At 35.8% G+C, this 20,267-nt stretch overlaps 2 protein-coding genes across 5 annotated transcripts in view; one reads left to right on the top strand and one right to left on the bottom strand.

Annotated features, from left to right (window-relative positions):
- The window catches only part of ubxn11 (UBX domain protein 11), a 7,119-nt gene extending 5,533 nt beyond the window's left edge, over positions 1-1,586 (bottom strand). Inside the window, exons 1-2 of one of the 3 annotated variants that reach the window (XM_089117905.1) lie at positions 1,535-1,586; positions 180-294 (exon numbers count right to left, since the gene is read on the bottom strand). In XM_089117905.1, coding sequence (XP_088974031.1) covers positions 180-256 — 77 coding nt within the window. In that variant the 5' untranslated portion in view covers positions 257-294; positions 1,535-1,586. Of the gene's footprint in view, positions 1-179; positions 465-499; positions 738-1,534 lie in introns of those variants that run through there. The other 2 variants (XM_039650645.2, XM_039650646.2) reach the window with 2 other exon arrangements.
- Positions 1,545-20,267, top strand: part of atp2c1 (ATPase secretory pathway Ca2+ transporting 1) — a 35,217-nt gene continuing 16,494 nt past the window's right edge. The window contains exons 1-6 of one of the 2 annotated variants that reach the window (XM_039650640.2): positions 1,545-1,652; positions 9,804-9,908; positions 13,685-13,801; positions 18,436-18,525; positions 18,618-18,653; positions 18,823-18,884. In XM_039650640.2, coding sequence (XP_039506574.1) covers positions 1,629-1,652; positions 9,804-9,908; positions 13,685-13,801; positions 18,436-18,525; positions 18,618-18,653; positions 18,823-18,884 — 434 coding nt within the window. In that variant the 5' untranslated portion in view covers positions 1,545-1,628. Of the gene's footprint in view, positions 1,653-1,922; positions 1,967-9,803; positions 9,909-13,684; positions 13,802-18,435; positions 18,526-18,617; positions 18,654-18,822; positions 18,885-20,267 lie in introns of those variants that run through there. The other variant, XM_039650641.2, reaches the window with a different exon arrangement.

Genomic DNA, 20,267 nt, shown 5'->3' with positions numbered 1-20,267 from the left:
GACAAAAAATGTGTGTACGTGATATTCAGATACAAATAATGTCTAGTTAAACTAGTTGGATTTCCTAAAAAATAATTTAATGTTTTTTAGTGTCAGTGTTTACAGCTTTTCATAAAATATACACGTGCTTATGATTTAGTATTTGTCAGTATTGAACTTTGTATTTTGTCATCACTTACCCATCATCATCATCACTCTGTATCTCTGGTAGAGGAGCTCGTTTGTTCTTCCTCAGGGTGGACAGCGGTGAGCTCATATTTCCAAAAACATGAGTTTATTCGGTTCTGAAGATGTCTAGAATAGAAACAAACAATGTACACCTCAACCTCTCTTAATTCCCAAGAAAAGCAACACATTTAACCTATTTGCTGGCCTATTTGGATCTGTTTTTTAAGTTAGAAGTGGATTTCTGTGTTAAACTATGTTTGTTTTCAGTACAGCCTGTAGTGTACAGGGAAGTTTGTTTGCACAGTTGTCATTGGTAACTAGAAATACTCACTTATTCAAAACTCCACTGTGTGGCGCTGCGGATCTGTTAATGGTGAAGCCGAGATGGCCATCAGTTTAACCCGATTACTTTAGGTTTAAGAAAATAAATATGGGAATGAACTCCATATATTTAAAAGTTTGAAACAAACAAACACAAATTAAATAAACAAAAACGTGCATTGCTGTTACTGTTACGATTAAAACTCGTTTTCGTTCATTGAAATAAAGCTGAAATAAGGTCATTAAAATAGCTAATATTAGAAGAAAAACGAAAATTAGAAAATTGGTAGTTGATTTGACAACTGAAATAATAATATAATATGTGTTAAGAATTAAATTACTAAAACTGAAAAAATAAAACAAAATAGAAATGTAAAAAATCCCCTTAAAATTGTCAAAATATAAAATTACACTTAAAATAAAATAAATCATATTCATAATCTAAATACAAATTAATATAGTATACAGCACCAATGCAGTGGGAAAACAACTTTGTAAAAAGCTGTCGCTTTGATCTGGATAATAATTACTTTCCGTAATATCTTATGTTTTTGTATGTATGTAGGCTATGTATGTATGTATGTATATATATATACAAAAAAAAAAAAAACATAAGATGAGCCAAAAATCAATGTTATACAATTGTATAACATTGATTTTTGGCTCATAATCCTGAGCCAAACAATAGACTACTATTCACTTTAAGCTTTAGGTAACCATAAACGGATAGATTGTTGGTATTATTATTAGACTTTAGTTCATTTATTTTGGTTCAATTATTTGTATTATTGTTTTTTCTGTTTAAGTGAAAAGAAATTTTAAAAAGAGACTATTGTATTAAAATTTAGAGACAAAGAATCTGTCATGTAACGCCTACTTAGATATATTATTATTGGCAGAGGCCATTTAATCCTAGTGTAAATAATCACTCTTTATACGAGTATAATTTATTTCTAAGAACGCATTAATGCCACTATATCAACAACTTCCTGGAAATTGTTTTAAAGCTACTTTCGATGTATGTTATTGTTTAGCGTGACTGTACCCAAGTCTCTTTCCGTCGCCACGCCCCTTTTGCGTGCCCTGCGCGATTACGCCATCAGTGGCCGTCAGACAGACTCGACGAAAGCTCACGGAAGATGCAAAAGAAAAAGGACCCGCTGGTAAGTTTCAAGAAAAGACATTTTTCTTTTTCGCGTGAGCCATTCCCGGCTTTATAGCGCTCTAAAATACACACTCGGAGGCTCAGACAAAGCCCCGTTTGTTTAGACGCTATTCTACACTATGTTCTGTTTAAGTGTATGCCATGAAACACAGCTAAAACATAACGTTAATTAGAAACCCGCTGGTGTGATTTGAACATTAGCAGAAAGCGTGCTGTCGCCGCTCGCGCTCGGCGAGCAATCGTCATTCAAATAAACGACTGTAACGGAAACCAACGTACACCGGCTAGAAAAGCGACGGGAGAAGGTTTAAGGTCAGCCGTCATGTGCTGTGCTGTCAGTGTCCTGCCAAAATAACAAGTTAACCGTCTCGCGTGACATGTATTAGTGTTATAGATGAAATCAGTGGGATGCATTTCCGGCTGAGGACGCTTGAAACTTTACTTGGAAGTGAGAATAAGTGATACATCAGCCAAATTAGTAGGGATCGAATTGGTTTATTTTGTTCGTATAGCATGTATTTGTAATAGACCATTGAAAAAATATAGATTGTAGCGGTTTCGAACGCACTTTATAGTTACATCCTGTCAAACATGTACTCAAGCTGTTATCTAACAGCTATCTGTTGTATGCACCTAAACAAACTGAACAGGGCAATCATGTATTCTTTCGAGAAATAGGCCTCAGAGTAACCAAATAAGCATCACATGAGTAGTTAAACTGCACCCCTGCCCACTTGCTGTCGTTCTCTGGCTAATGCGGTGTTTAAAGTTCATTGCCACTGTGTTGAGTGTTTGACTAGAGGCTTTTACAAGCATCAATGACAAAAAGTCTAGTTCACCGTGCTCTGGCAGAGGGAATGCAGGCTGTCTCTCAAAACTTACTTAGATTTTGAAACACTTGATCAAATAAAATGACGGAAGTCGAGTAGGTTTTTCTCCCAGTTATTGCATGCAATAGGTGTCTTTGTAATTTGCAGACCTGCATGTTGCAATAGTATGTCCATTGTGATCTATAGCATTGTTGACACAGACTCGTCACGTTAGACTGTCAACATAATTCTGCTCTCTGATGTGCCTGCAAGTGATAGAGAAAACCAGTCGAGTGTCACGTGACTAGTGAATGTGAGCCACTATTTAAAACAGGCGATCACAACAATAGGTTTCTGGATGTAAAAACCGCTTTCTTTATATCTATAGAGAGACTGGGTTTTTAATAACAACATAAAATGAACACACCTCATGTGCAGATTGAGATTTTTAGGGATAGTTCACTTTAATTAATTTTTGATATGTTTTAGTTTACCTCAAGGGCATCCAAGATGTAGGTGTTTTTGTTTCCACAGTATTTTCAATTTTGATGTTTTTCGGTCAAACCATTGTTGTCTATCAGTCATATAATGGTCTTTGTGTCTTAATACATTTTTTTTTAGGTTGCTTTAATTTAATTTCCTACAGTTAGCCTAGTTAATTAAGAAAAAAAGGTTGTTTAATATAAATAAGCAAACTTGTTTGTCAGTGTGTTTAGAGACAATTCTATTAAATGTGTATTGAACAAAAGTGAAGTGAACCAGATTCGTTTGAAGTTTATTCTCTCTGTTTCACACGTTTTAATCAGGAACCGCCTGTTATGTCGCTGATTAATTGTGACAGACCGTAATATTGCAGTTTGTATTGCATTGTTTTTGCTTTAAATTAGATTTGATTCATCTCAGAACTGTTTTTTAAGTCCCTGTGGAGACATTGAATAGGGCAAGTACTTACATAACCGTGGATTCTTAAAAGCGGGCGGTCAGTGTTGTGCTCAACAGGCTGAAGTAATACCCAATTGCCATCATTACTGTATTATGTGTTTGTGTATGATTGAGGAAGTGAGGGAGAGTTTAGTGGGTGTCTGACTGGTCAACTCTTGGATGAAGATGAGTAAGGTATATTTGCTCTTTCCATGTGTGTGTTTTGGGATTTGCGTGTGTGAAGAAGACCGCCTCATTCCACTGGATTTCCCTCTCTGTCCTCAGTTTCTCTCTGTTTTTCACAGCACTTGTGGACTGACATCTCTCTGCTATCTAATAGTTCGAGAGAGCCTCTGCCTGTAGGCACTGTCAGGAGGAAGATTATAAACTGCTTTCTGTCCCAGCAGCCCCTGCTCCATCTATATATAACTATGCAGTGCGTTTAACTTACTGTGTAGCTTTAGGAGACAGATTGAAGATTGAGAGAAATCTGGAAGTTTGTGGTCACATTTTTTTTGTTGCTGTTTGTTTATTCTTGTTCAGAAATGCAGAATTTTAAGGAAACGCAACAACAAATTCGGAACAAAAGTTTTTGTGAAATTATTAATTAGGAAGTAAGGCAGTTGGAAGCATGTGTTTCTTTGTGATGAAATCCTGAAAGTTTTAGTTTGGTATTTTCACAAGTGGAATCAATCTTTCGATTTTCCCACCGCCGAGCAGCCAGTGCTGGGATATTTGGTCCCTTGTTTACCTTGGTTTTGGAGAAAAAAGATTTTATTTCTCTGTGGGAAGCTCTGTTCTTGTTTCAACAACACTCTTCTCAGAGAAGACTCTCAAAAGTTGACAATAGTGCTTTTTGTTTTCGCTGAACTGTATGATCTCTGAGCCTGGACTTATTCCATTGTAAATGATAATCTTTTATTTGTTCTCTTATGCTTTATTTGTATTCTGAATCTGCTTTGTAAATAAGCAATTAAGGTTTACTCCTTTGAATTTGGTCACTGACACACCAAATAGACCTCTCTCTCAGGATATGTTTTATTCTCATCTTATTAGTTGTGCATTATAATAACCACTGTTCATAACGTCATACTTATTAGTCTTATTATTATTTTAATTTCTTTTTCTCATAATATTCCACCAATACTTAAAGGGATAGCTCACTCAAAATGTAAATCCAAACCTTTTACTTTTCTTCTTCTTTGAAACGCATGATAAAATATGTTTGAACTCAGAGTTCATTTTGTTGATACAAAAAGCTATTAAACCTGTTAGGTGGACAACACTTTTTCCTAACCTAATTCAATACTGGTTTAATACCATAGGCTATGATAAAAGCCTCAGCAATTATCGTGATATTAAAATTTGATGCCGTCAAATATAAATAATTACATCTATTTACATAATTATTAAAAACCATTTGAAACACAAATATTTAATAATATTTAGTGGTTTTTGTATTCTCGTAATAATGTCTCCTTATATCCCCTGATCTAGCTAAGACACATTTTTTTAAATTTGCTTTGCTTGCACCGCTAATGTTTTTTAATGCGCTCCTAAATTTTTCAATTTACCAGCACGTGACTCCTTGGGGAAAAAAAGTAAGCATCAAGCAGAGGCAGAGCTCATATTGGATTGTAATCTTAATTTCTACATCTAAAAAACAAAAAGTGAGGTTTAAAAAGTTTTCTTAAATATCTTATTTTGTTTCTATTTTAAATTTTAATAAATTTCATATGGGTTGAAATTGCTGAAAGATGCTGGAAAATAGCTAAAGGTGGTTTTAACATATAGAACAGCACAGAAAATATCTAAGGCACAGAAGTGTTCACGATGTTGATACATTTTTATTTATTTATTCACAATATTTAAAATATTTTGCATGTTTCATGGATCGCCCAACCCGACTTCTGTTAAGCTTTGTACGTGATAAGAGATAAATGTATGTTCTCTCTCTCTGTGTCTCTTACTCTAATAGATGTGCCGTGTACAACACTTTTTTTCACTAACGAAGGACTGAAATGTAGAGGAACAATGCAGACTTAACCTACAACATAACACAACACAAAGCAAAGGAATAAAGGCCTCCCCTCGTCTTTTGACTATCAAAAGTCCAAGAATTTCCATAGACAAAAATGAAAATCAACAAAATAGAGGTGTGACCATTCAAAAAGACATTTTCGTGCGTATTTGTGTTCTGGTTTGTTTAGGAGCATTGCGTAAGGCTCAACTTGTCAGATGGGGGTGTGTTAAGGGCATGGCTTGGGCTTGGGGTGTTTTAGTGAACAGCATTTTTCCTCCTTTTAATGTTGCATTTCAGATTCTTTTCATACCACACTCCTACCCTAGAACAGTTGGAAAGGGTGGAGAGAGGTTGATGGGTGAGATTGCGGTTTCAACTCCGTGGAGGCTCTGCTAGAGTGAATGTGACCTTGTGCCTCTCAGCGGCCTGCAAACCATCAGTCTCGATCATCTAATGGAGAACGCTGAGAGAGCAGTTTGTTCTGTGTCTGTATGGCCTTGAACCTGCGCTTGGCCCAATTCTGTCAAGAGGGAGACCAAGGCACAGTTTGTAATTGAGACCCAGATCGGGGGCCCGGGAGATCCAAAAACAATTAAAGCTTGAGTTATTTATTTATTTTAGATCTGTGTCGCCAGCTGAGTGAGAAGATAAATGGCTGATCTTGCTTTCGATATCATAATTGTTAGTAACTAATTTAGAGTTTTACTATTAAAACGTGATGTAGCTGGAGAGAAAAACTGTCAATCAAATAGCACATCTTATTTGTAATAGATAGAGCAGCATCATATTTTTAGTACAGTTAGAGATATGTTGAGCTTGATCTCTAAATGTTAAAGGTTATTCCAACTCCTACTTATTTCCAGTAGAATGCCAGAGCTTCTTTTTCCATTCAAAGAAAGTCGATGGGCAAAATGTCCCAGAAAAGTAGTCCATATAGTATTTCTAGTCTTAATTGTCTTTTTTTATTATTGAACACAAGTGTGAATATAAAATTAAGAACTCTACCATAGCTTATCAGTTAATTGATAATCTAGTTTTCTTTTTTTGACAGAAATGAATACTTCTATTTAGCAAGGGGCACATTAAATTGATCAAAATTGACAAACTAGTCGTAAAATAAATGTCAAATAAATGATGTTCTTTTTATGTATTAACCACAAAAATATGAAGCCACACAAGTGTTTCACAGAAATGTTTCTTGAACAGCAAATCAATATTAGAATGATTTCTGTGACACTTAAGACTGGAGTAATGATGCTGAAAATTCTGCTTTGCCATCACAAGAATAAATTACACTTTAAAATGTATTTAAGAAGCAAACTGTTCTTTTAAATTGGGATAATATTTCACAAAATAAGTTTTTGGCTTTTTTTTTTTTTTATCAAAGAAATCCAGCCTCCGTGAGCATAAGAGACTTATTTTAAAAACCTTAAAACATCTTACCGACCCTAAACTTTCTGTAAATTGAATTTTTATTTTTTGAGGACCTGTTAGACATATAAACACTGTGAATAACTATTATTTATAACATGTAAAATATATTTACATTGTGCATAAACTTGATTTTGGAATAAATTATAAATCAAACTGCTGTCCAAAAGGTAATTAAATCACAATTTCGAATGACAACAGACAATGATAAAGTGTTTCTGAGTAGGTATGCATTTTATTCTGGTATTTGCATGGTATAAAAATATACCATGGTACAGTACCATCTAGAGCTGTCACTAAGGATTATTTTAGTAATCGATCAGATATTTTGTCGAATAATCGGATGCATATATTCAGGGTAATAAAAATAGACCTCAGTTAGTGAACAATAATAACTATAAAAGGACTTAAAATACATGCTTAGAATTGCATTAATATTTTTTTAAATAAATTTTAAAAAGCAAGTAATCATATGGGTTTATTGGCCAACACTCTTCAAATCCACAATGTAATATATATAATATAAACAACATAGTCAATTTATGTACATTATGTATTATAACAAGTGCCTGCAGAGGACGCCAACAGGCTGGTGCTTGTTGTTGTTGCACATTCAGCATGATCAAATCGTTGTTTGTTTAATATTAACAATCATTTAATTCAAATGTCCACTTAATCTTTAATATTTGGGCACTTTACGATGCTGCATCCACTGTAATTTCGTGAACGCGTGGACATCAAAACATGCAATAAAGCATATTTAGAAACATATTGAGGTATTCTCCTGTGTTGGCGTAGGTGTATAAATGATTAATGTTACAAATCTGGTGAAATGGCACACGTTGGACTCCCAGATGAACGTTATAAGCAGCACTAACTTGCAGAAATGGACTACCGCATATATATTTATTTAATTGGATCGCTGCCTTTGGGATTTCACAATACCGCCATGCTATATTATTATTTTTAAATGGTTTTAATATACATTGCAGCTTTTGAAAATGGTCTAATGCGGTTCATGGATTCTGATCTGTGCATGCATTTGCGGTATTTTGTCGGTTAATCGACACATTGCAATCGGATTTTAAAAATGTTAGTACTCGAATTAAATCGAGGAATCACGACATCCCTAGGACCATCATTTGGCAAATTGACCCGGATAGCTCACATAGCATTTGTTCATTAGTTTAAAGAGTCTGTTCAGAGACAGGTGAGAACAAAGGATTGGTTCGTCCAGGTTTAAGCTGTTGCCACTCTTAATTATGGGAATCCGCTCAGGCTCAGACTCACTAGATCTTCAGTAAGATACTTTTAGCTTTACGCTGCAACTGCAGAGTGAAAGTTTAGGAAGAATGATGTGTAACCCTTCAAGATGCTAAGCTGACGTATAAGTTGATGTAAGATTCATGCTGGATTTGATGCTTAACATGATACAGTCCGTAAAAGGTACAAGCCTTGATTTTCAATTTCTTTTAAGATCTCTTTTCTGTCGTCTTCTCTCTGTTGTCATTTTGAAGGTCATCATTATGAATGATACCTGCCAATGACATTTACATTTATTCATTTGGCGGGTGCTTTTATCCAAGGCGTCTAATGATGACATCCTCTCTTAAAAGGGCATTCACAATGTACAGTGTTTAGAATGGGCTCGGAGCGTATTGTCTGTCTGCTCTGTTTTGCAGCCGTGTCATGAAGTCTAGTCACAACTGGATTTTGCTTCGATTTGCATGTTGTGCCTAAAAATGTAAACAACCATCTGGGTTGTCTTGTTCTTTCCATTGTAACCTAGTTTTTTTAAACATAGCACTCTAAAATAAAGTCTCTGTGCGTTTAACCTTGGGTAGTTTCAAATGACCCAAGAATAAATCTACATTTCATTAACTTAACTTCTGTTCATCTACCTATCACAAGTTAGAGTAAATGTAAATAATTGGTCAAAGGGAAGCTGAAACTTCCTGAAATTAGAAAAAAAAGACCTGGTACTGGTAGAGAAGATATTAAAATTACAATTGCTCATACTTGACAGTCAAAGCATGTTGTTATTCAAGCAGTCCACAAATGCCATAGACTTACACCGTTCAAATTTTGGGGTTGGTAAGATTTCTTTGTTTTTGAAAGTAGGCTAGTTCACCAAGGAGGCATATATTTGAATATATAAAAGTATAATAGGCTATAAGAACAAACATACTGATACCAATCCTATAAACTAATATTGATCAAGGAATGATTTTGACGTCAGTAACCAGCCAGAGCACACATTTTGCATAGGCAAGTTTTGCATAGGCAAGTCTTGCTCTGCTCATCAGAATATTTGACAATCTATTATATTTAGCCTATCTGTTTCTTGTTTACCGAATTACCCTTTGTATTTTTGTTTGTGAGTTTGAGTGGCAGATGTTGTTGAAAAAAGATTTCTGGTTAGTTGACCAGATTAATATACAGCAAAGCAAATAGGAAAGGATATTGCAAGGGTGGTCATAATGCTATGTGATGCTGAACCTGATGTTCATGACTAGATTTTAATGTCATTCTCTTCTCTAATGCGCTCCAGTCCATCTGTTGGGCTCCATTATTGCTGTCGGACATCTTTCTCCAGTCAGACTGATGCACAGCTGTGGCTTGCTCCAATGGTTTCTAAGCTGAAAGTCTATGCAATTTGAGAAAGATTCAGATGATTTTTACTTCCGTCCTATGCCTGGTTGGTCTGATCAAAATAGGCCATGTGTTTTGCCTATTTTTTTATTGTTGCCATGTGCAGCACTGAAGGGGTCAAAGTTTCTGGTCCTGTAATCCTTTTGTACATTGCACTCGCGTTTTTTTGAGGAGAGATTAGTTTATGATGATGTTTTATCTGTGAGATCACACGGGTTATTATCAGTTTTAGATGTTAACATCCTCCTCTATTCTATTGATGTTTTGTTTTAATCTGTTTAAAATACATTTATTTCTGTTTCGCTCTTTTCAGCTTGCCGACTATCAACCCCACTGTGAAAATGAGACCATGGTTCCAGTACTGACTTCAAAAAAAGCCAGTGAACTACCTGTGAACGAGGCTGCCTGTGCACTGCAGGTATGCGTCACATTATTTGATATTTTCTTAAAAAGGGACTAGATGTATTAAACTGTTAATTTGTTTTTAATTATATGCAATTAAATATTGCATTACTTGACAGCTCTATAGCTGCACAAGTTAACAAAAAGCAACTCCCTGCAATTATGCTTTTCGTACAACATTATTTAATTATATAATTGTAAGAGAAAATGTAATTTTGCTACAGAATTGTTTTGACTTGACTTATTCAAGGTTGTTGATTACGAAAGAGACTATAAAACAGGTTTGTTGACCATATTGCAGTTGCATATCTCCTCCATGCCATATTTTGAAATATTAAGGGTGGTTTGGACTGTTTCTATGCAATTTAATCAAATGCCCAAGTAGGCTCCATGCCACGCCGCATTGAAGCAGTCATTTCTGCAAAAGGATTCCCGACCAAATATTGAGCGCATAACTGAACATAATTATTTGAAGGTTGACTTTTTTGTTTTTTTTGTACTAAAAACACTTCTTTTTTTTGGGTCGGATGAAATATGCTAATTTTTTGAGATTGAACAATAAAACACCTCAAATATTTCAGTTGGTGTGCAATGAATCTAAAATATATGAAAGTTTAATTTTTATCATTACATTATGGAATATAATGAACTTTATCACAATATGCTAATTTTTTGAGAAGGACCTGTAGATGATCTTTTCAATAAATCAATATTCATTTGAATTAAATGGAGAATCGGAATTGAATCAAATCGTAAGCTTGTCAATTGAATCGTGAAATCTTTTCAAATACCCAACCCTTGTAAAAATAAATCTACAACTCTTTCTAGACCCTTCAAATTTAAAAGTAAATTTTGGTCACAAATGTTAATGTGACCCTTTGGGATATGGGATAGTCCATAATTATTGCAAAATTAATCGGGCAGGAAAGTCAGGATAACAATGTCTACTTCACATTGTTTTCCTGATTTTCCTGCCCGAGTAATTTTATTATACTAATAAATAAATATTTGACTGCTTAATGCCACAATTGACCAAATAGTATCAGGCATTTCAGAAAGCAGTTTCTAGGAACTTCTAGGAAGGACTTCTGGGAACAAACTTGAGCGATGACTTTAAATGAGTCAATATCCTTTGTTGTTTTTGGATCTGCACTGCTATCTGATTTTAATAGCAGGGTAGGGGATAGGATTAGGATTGTTTGATCGGAATTATGTTTCAGGAACAAGACAGGATCTTGATCCTTAATCATATTCTACTTGTTTAAATCTTTAAACTTGAGTGTAGAGCAACGACCTACAGAAACAGCAGCAGCGGAAGCCCAATTGAATTTCGTTATGCAGTCAAACATGTACCAAAAGCACAGACTGCATGCCTTGACACTGAGGAATTCAAAGCCCATGCCTGCGGATATCACACAGTGTCCCTTAATGAATCACGCCAGGAAGATTAGAGAGTGCTGGGATGCTCTTGCAGTCTCAGCGTGTATGATAGAGCTTGTAGTGCCTTGTCCATCACCACACTGACATGACCATCTGCTCTCTGAAGACCTTTATTCAACCACTGTCATTCTCTAGGTAGCACATAAGCCATGAATAGTATGCCTTGGTTGTTACTATTAGGGCTGCACGTTTTCAAGTTTTTCATTAACCGTTAACCGAGGCCCTTATCGGTTAATACTCGGTTAACCATGTGCGCGCCGCAACCTCGAGATACAGAGTTAATTTTTAACACCTTTTTAATAACTGGTTGGACCCCATTTGAAACGAAATGAATTTATAGAAATAAAACGCAGTGGTAAGTACAGAGCAGTTAAAGTAGGTGCGTTTCCATCACCCTTCAAGATGAAATTGCCAATTGAAAATAAGCACATTAACTCCATGTCCGCAAATAATAATAATAATCATCATTATTGTAACATTTTATTAGGCTGCATATTATGTAGAAGACGCCTTTATCCAAAAAAAGGAACAAAGCACAAATAAACACAATATTTTTGACGCATATCCAGTGTGTGTGAAGCGTGCATTGATGGCTGCGAGACGCCCATGTGAACACTTGCAGTTCTTTCAGTGGAAACAAACAACTTAAAATACTCTTTCATTTCTGGTCATACAGAAAATAATAATTCATTATTCGCAAATACATTTATTTGCGTAAACTCACAATAACAAGAAAACGTTGTTCTTTAACATTCAGGCGCGCTTCATGATCTCCGCGAACTGAAGCGCGAGAACTGAAACAGCCACCGCATTCGAATTTGTTCGTTTTAAATTGGACATTTAAAGCTTTAGTCTTTGTAGGCTAAAGCTTTAAATGTCCAATTTAAAACGAACAAATTCTAATCGAAGGCCAATATCTTCTGACTATGTAATTATGTAGCTAATTAATTTCTCTCTAAATGTGCATCCGGAGATGGAGAATTGTTTTTAGCCGAAAATTATTTAGAAAACAATAGTTTATTAATAAATAATTAATGCCTCATTATTTTATATTATTTTATTATCAGACACATTTATTATAGCCTATATAAATCACTTATAAAACCCATTTCTGCAGGCTGTGGTTACGGCTCTTCTCATTCAGCATTGCGGGGGAAAATATCATTTCCAGGTTCTAATTTGGCCTCAGAAAACCAGTAAAATCTTTTTTTTCATATTAATTTGTCAAATATTTTAAATGTTTAAGAGGCAAATTCGTCGATATGTAGCCTATATATAGCCTATATATTTTTGCGCAGCATTTGGTGTATAAGCCTACAGTTCAAATGAACATTTTGGTGTTCAACTTTGCTATTTACAAAATACAACAACCGTTCATTTTTCATTTTGCAATTAGGCCAACGGATTAAATAAGGGGAAACGAATGAACACAAAAGTAGACCGTTTGGACATAATACGAGGCAGAGTTCTTTTTTAAAATTCATAAAAGATACAAGGAAAAGCCTACTAGACAAAACCTCAAAGAAATGCCACAATCAAGACCGCGGAGCAGAAATGAGGGAGAAACACACAGAAACTCTGTGACTTTCCCTGCCATTAATGCTTGGATGACACACCACGTCTCCTTCCATAAATAATAATAATGTCTAGTCAATGGCTGTGATATACCAACGTCCGTTGCCATCATTTTTGGAATGGCTTATCGCGAAAGGAAAAAAAAAGTTTTAGTCGCATAACACCGTTAATAGAAACGCTGTCATTTGGCAATATTTTTTTTATCGACAATCAGAAAAAAAAAAACGCAAAAGTTTTGTGCAAATATGTATTGACGCCACTTAACCGAGCAAAAAGGTTTCACTCGGTTATGGAATTTTAAACGGTTAATCGGTTAACCATGGACACCCCTAGTTACTATTTCAATATAAAATAAATCAGAACATATTTTTCAATTGTGTGCCATCAGAAGTTTGTTGTCGAGTAATACAAAGCGATCAGATTTGGTTGATCTCAGCAATATTTTGACCTCCATTCCTAATATTGCCCAGACAGCAGGTCTTTGGGTGCAGGGATCTAGCTTTTATTCTCTCTCGTGTTCACGATGCAGTGCTCCGGTCTCAAGATTTTTCTCCACACAGGGAGCAGAGAGATGCATTGTGGGTGACTGCTATCTAACAAGAGACTTACTAAGGCTCAAGTTCCAGGACACTGGCTTTATTAGTTGTTTCCATGGCTCCAGCATTCTTATTTGTTAGTGGTTAATGTCAGTTGTCATGGTTACACATCTGATGAGTGTTATTTTGGGAAGGCTGCATTTTTCTGACTTAATTCCCTCCTTCTCTCTCCCTCTGTTAGGCTGACCTACAGTTCGGTCTCACCCAGGAGGAGGTTTCACGACGTCGAGTCTACCATGGATGGAACGAGTTTGACATCAGTGAAGATGAACCACTCTGGAAAAAATATTTATCTCAGGTTGGGTGGCAAAAAAAAAAAGTGGTATTTTGATACCACAACTAACACAGTAACGTAGTCATTTAAGATAAATTTCAATATGAATATTATCTGATTAATTTAAAACAATTATTTATAAATTCTTTACTTGAATTATTAAGGTAAGACATGACAGGCAAAAACATATTTTTTTTCACTGGTCAAGACAATTACAGAGGGATTTGTAAATATATTATTCCTAGCCTGATTTATATAACATTTTATTCCAAAAAACATGGTGAAAATAATTTTTTTAAGGTAATTGGCAGGATATTCTGATTTACAGGATAACAAAAGTAGATATCCATAAATCTCTCTGTAATTTTTTTTCTCATCTAATATGTGAACACAATGAAAAAAGAATTTTGAACCTGGCTTTATCCAATGCTCAGATTTCGTTTTTTTTTTTTTTTTTAAATACATACAAATTAGTGCATATTTATTTAGATAATGCCTCATTTGCATATTTAAACATTAAATTACAGAAAACTTGTAATATATTTTTTTTCTCATCTTAATGTTGGTAATCAACTGAGAAAGGTTCATGGCGATATCTGCTAGTTAAAAAATCAATATTAAAATTACGAAAAAATAAATCAATTAATAGCAAAAAAAATAAAAACAATTATAAACGAATGAATAAATGGCTCAAAAGCAAGATAAGAATCATTTGCTTGTGAGTCAGACAATCTAATGTTATCTCGTTGAGTTCTGACTGTAGAATATGACTTCCTTTGCTGATAGGTAGTAGACACAGAATCATAAAAATTCTATTTTTTCCCAGCCCTATTGGTCGTGAGTTTTCTTTAGACATCAAAGAAAAAAAATTTTTTACCCTGTTTCCATAAGCATTGTTTCCATTTGAAGTCTTGCAACAAAAAATAACACTATTGTGTGAATGCCCGCGCTTTCTAAAACGACCCGGTTCATCCAGTTCTTTCTTTAGAAATAGAGATGACAGGGCGATGTCCTCTGTAAAAAGATTTCAGTACACCCTGTTCAGGAGGTTTGTGCTGATTGGCTAAATATAGCATTATAACTGGGAGGAATTGTATTTATTCCCACAGTCACCCGGGCCTTCTTCAGAGCTGGCACACTTTGTCGCCTTCATCCTTTTTGGCTTCCCCTGCAGTGCGATATTTTACACTCCCATTTCGTTAAAATGGTAAAGCATGTGTGTACATTTCTAACTGGAAAACTTGTAGCACAAATATGTCATCTCACGACTGTCAAGTGCGACATGGTTCATGCTGATACTTGTTGCGTGAAAATGTATTGGCCTTTATTTCTCAATACCGCTCATTTGTCTACTTCATAATTACAAAGGCGGCTTCTTGTCTTATTTAACACCTGTGATTAATTCAGAAGCTCAGTTCCCAGTTTCACCTCTGCTTTTCACAGTAGAAAAGGCTTTTTTTTGGGTGAGTAAAAGCGTCTGAGTCTGTGAACACGGCTGAGGTATCACTGCGTCTCAGAGAGTGGTTTTAAGAGCAACAAGCTGTCATCCCTGTAATCTGTCACTTCACATTTGCTTTTTGCTTTGGGATGTGCCGACCTCCCTCGGTCTCTCTCTTTTCTGTTTTGTTTTCCCCCCTGCTTTGTCTCTCTCTTCCAGGCACCATCCTCATGTACTGCTCCATGCTTCACAGAGCAGAACGTATCAGACTGCGTTTTTCGTTTTTCAGCTGCGACCACTACCACTGCTTTAAAATAATCCCCCATACTTCTTTCTTTTCCCTCACGATTTATTCAAATTCTCAGCAGTATTTTTATCATAGCGCCACCAGCCCTAAGCATAAAACCACGCCGTAAATCCTGATGTGTCACAGTAGACGTGAGGACAAAGGACAAACTTTCAACAAGCAGCAAAGTCAAACCCAGTTTGTTTTGCTTTCCTGTGTGTAACCTGCCTGTTACTGTGTGGCTGTGGTTAAAACGTCTGCCGTATTGCTCGTTCAAAAGAAATGATGAGCTCATCTTGTGTGATGCTGTTAATTACCGGTTATGCAGACACGGCGATCTGCGGGTGTTAGATCCTGCCGTAGATTAAAGCTGCATTCTCTGTATGTAGCCAATCAAAGAAAGCAACCCACACTCCCATCGTTTTAATCTTCACTTTCTACAGCTTTACCAGCACGTCATTTGTAATTTCTGGTGCTGTTGGTTATCAGGTGACTTTGGGGGTTTTGAAATAAACCCAATAACATACTGTCTAAGCAGTGTCACAGCAAGCATTGCTTTAGACTAAAATGCACATTTGAGCTGTTTTAACTGAAATTGTTTGCACTGACATATTTTAAACTCCCCCTGTGGTGATAAGATAACCTCTTTGTGTTTTTTAAAACAAACCATGTACAAAATCATAAGTCAACACCATTGCTGAGTATTTTCTCTTTAAAAATGGCAGTGGACAAAAAGTCTCAAAAACCCACTTTGGAAACGCTGCACAAACTACCTTTTAACCAATCAAACGACATTGTTTTATCATCAACAAGTGGCTTTCTGAGCTGCTTTGGATGAGTGGAGGTGGGGCTTATTTGCATTTTCATAGAACCGCATTTACTAAAATAAAAGCTATTTTAAAGTCCCCGTGAACCGGAAGTTGCAAACGATTTTTCTCCAGTGCTGTGACGTATTTCCAAGTGAAACGGAATATTGAACAGAGGGCAGGGTTTTACTCTAGCGCTCCTCCTCTCCATCTCTCGCTCATAGCAAACTAACGGTTTGAGGGGAGTGGTTAAGCGTTTCCCCACCCAAGCTGTGAAACCTACGTCATCAGTAAAAGAAACCGTTCCAGACCGGAAGTAACTTTTCAGATTTTGATTAAAGATTACTAAGGTAAAACATTTTTTCAATATATATTCACTTGCACGGATTAATTGTTCACCACAAGACTAGTAATATGCGCTAACAAAGTAAATAGGTTCAATTTTGATTTCACGGGGACTTTAAGGCATGAAGATTTTTTTTCGAGGAAACCATGTTTAAATGTGTCATTTTGATGACTTGAGATGAGTTTTAAGGGATACAATAAATGAATGACCACGGGGACTTTAAAACATGTCGGTGCCATTGTTTTGTCTCAACTCTCAAGATGCACACCTGTAATGTTTTTTTTCAAAGGCACGTTTATAAAAGCTACTTAAATGTCCTAATTGAACTAAGGCCTAATCCTGGCTTAGTCTAAGCACTTTCTCTGAAACCAGGCCTTTTTCTTTTAGCCTTCTTCAGTAGACTTTAAAACTGGTGTTTGTATAATGAGAACTAATATGTTTCTATACCTTGTCTATCATTGACATATGTCTCTCCTAGGGCTGAGTGATGCAGATAAAAAAAATATGCAAATATTTTTCAGCTTTCTGATGATATTCAGTATGTTTTTGCTCACTAGTAAACTAGTGCAATCTCTGTGCAAAATCAATTATTGTTGGTTTGGTATCTTTGAGTTGCTGAATAGCCTATGCTACCATCACACAGGATCCTAAACTCTGAGAAAACAATAAGATTTAAGCACCAAAATAAAATATAATATTCAGAATTAAACAGTGTTGCTGACTTACAGGTTCAGTTAACATCCACTAATGAATAAGCGTGATGATTCAGGGAGCAGGCTATAGAGAAAAAGCTATGCTTGAGCAAACAGTTTGTGAATAGGCAACTACAAATGATGGCTGTGAATAAAATACAATATTCAGATATTGTCAGACCACCACCCTCTAATGTCAGAATGTTTTTTAAACCACTGCCTTCTAAACATCTTCAATGTGTGCTTCTTTTACCGAGAGATGCAAATAACAGAAACGCAGACAGATGTTGTATGTATGTATTTATAAAAGGCAAAGTCTGGCAACAGGTTTTATTTTACTGTGCCAAAAAAAAGCATACATAGACTACAATGAGTTATTAATATTTTGTTGGTTTTTTTGCTTGTTCATAATTTGACTGTTTGACTATATGACTGCTTGGCTAAAAATGATGTCTGCACTATTTAATGTGTTTTATTGCACTATAACAAATGAAACAATTGACACATTTTTTTATAATATTGGAATAAGGGTGGAGATTTAAATTTACCACTACCTACCCCTTTTGCAAATCTGGGATACAAAATATATTAATTTATAGCAATTTCACGTTTAAATTAGCAAACTTTTTTAAACACTAAAACATTTTAAGATAGTTTTTTTTAGTGTTGATAGTTAAATCTGTGTTTTGAACTGATTCACTGAAATGTTTATTTCAAAATAAGTGATTTACATACCCAACTCTTTTGGGATTTTTCCTACTAAATTGAACTATTTTACACTATTAAGTATAACTATTAAACTAAAATATTTTCGGAGCCCTGTAGACCAATACTGTAAATCGATTCGGGCTGTCGTCTCTTGCTGTCTGTAAAGATGCGCATGTACCCGTGGTATCTGAAAAAGCAGACTATATAACAGAGAGGTCGATAATTGTTGCTGTCATGGCTAACATTGATTATTCTACTTCAAGCCCTGAGGCGGATAAACTCAGACCTTCACCTTGAGATGTGGAATTCAATGAATTCTGAGAAGCATTGCACCCCAATGCAGTCTATTTTTCTGAATTTTTCTCTTTCTTTTGGTCTCCAGTTTAAAGACCCACTCATCCTGTTGCTGCTGGCGTCCGCTGTCATCAGCGTGTTGATGCGTCAGTTTGACGATGCCGTCAGTATCACCGTGGTAAGTTCCTGCTCACTCCCCTCTGTCAGACTTTTGATTTCCTTGAAGTACTTGATCAGTTTAGAAACACTCTTGTGTCATTATTTTTGCAGGCCATTATTATCGTTGTTACAGTTGCCTTTGTACAGGTAAGTCCAACATACACTTGTGACATTACATCACTTGACATGCCTGCTATAGACCTCAGAATACTTTTGAGATACGTCTTTGGAAAAACTTGAAGTCTATTTAATAAGGTGTAGTGAGAGTGTAAGTGTGGTGGACATTTACTGTCAGCTCTGTTCTGCTTCATTTCAGGAATACCGCTCAGAAAAATCGCTGGAGGAACTAGGGAAACTTGTGCCTCCAGAATGCCATTGGTGAGCATTATCTACAGAATTCAAAAAGTGCTTTACCTTCCACAGCTTTGATGGATTATATGTCAAAAATAAGTGGTTATTAGAATTGACCTATGGCTAAGCCACGCCCCCTCCACTCACTCTGACAAACAGTCAACATTCGGTGACAGGCGCTATGGCAGCGGTCACAGTAGGAGACATTTCACAGGAGGCAATTGATGATTTACGGAGACAGAAAGATTATATATCATCTTGAAGTCACCTAAAGGGCCTTAACTATGCATTGGAGGGTTATAATAATAATTTTATTGTTGAGAAGGTCGATGAAAAGCTTCAGCTCCTGGCAAAGATGTACAGGTCACAGTGCAAACGTGATAAACCACATATCGTTGCCATCACCGTTTGGTGCTACAGTATTTACATGAAGCATTCAGCACAACATTGTTAACGTTTGTTATCTCGGTTATTTATAGATACGTTAATGAAGCTAAGTGACATGATGTACAATGCAGCTAGCAGATTCTACAGCTAGCACATTCTAATGTTAGTCTGATGTTAAAGATAACGTTCAAATACGTTGTTGACTTAACTTAAAACATATGTAGACATCCTTGATTGTGTTGAGTTGGTGGTATGGTCTACTGCATAGCTTAATCGCATTACTTAATCCAAAGCAGATACTTATCTCGGTTAGAGATGTGGCTTGGGAAAGAGTAAAAAAAATACACACCGTCGCGCTGCCTCTCGGTATATCTAGTGTCGGAGTTGCATGTACCCCATGCACACTGCTTGACCATTTTAAACTTAAAATGACAAGAAAAAACATATAAAAACAAAAGAAACTAACTGACTAACTGCAATGCATTCCAATGGACGTGGAAGCAGAGAATGTCCGAGTGTATTGGGTTAGCTATGCGCACTGTGATTGGCTCATCGCGTTTGGGGGCGTGGCTTAGCCATAGGTCAGTTGACTCAGGTTTAAAATAAATGAGACAAAATCAATCCTGCTTTTGGGAAAGTATTTACACTACTGTTCAATTGTTTTGAAGCAAGTCTCTTATGCTCACCAAAACTGCATTTATTGCATTTGCTCAAAAATAGAGTAAAACTGTAATATTGTGAAATAGTATTTCAATTTACAATTTGTGATGGCAAAGCTGAATATTCATCAGCCATTATTCCAGTCATCAATGTCACATGAACTTCAGAAAGCATTCTAATATGCTGATTTGGTGCTTCTGATTATTAAAGATTTCTTATTTTATTATTAAAATAAGCTTCTTTCTTTAACTGTTTTTTTGCCATTTAAAATGTGAGGGTTACCTCTGGATGAGGTCTTGATGTCTTAGGTGTATTTTCCAGAGCTTTACACCCACCAAATGCATAAAAGACAGCCTTTCAGAC

This window comes from Pimephales promelas, chromosome 12, assembly GCF_988280905.1.
Source record: "Pimephales promelas chromosome 12, fPimPro1.hap1.1, whole genome shotgun sequence".
Classification (NCBI taxonomy): domain Eukaryota; kingdom Metazoa; phylum Chordata; class Actinopteri; order Cypriniformes; family Leuciscidae; genus Pimephales; species Pimephales promelas.
Note: the sequence above shows the minus strand (reverse complement) of the source record. Positions and strands in the feature narration are given on the sequence as shown.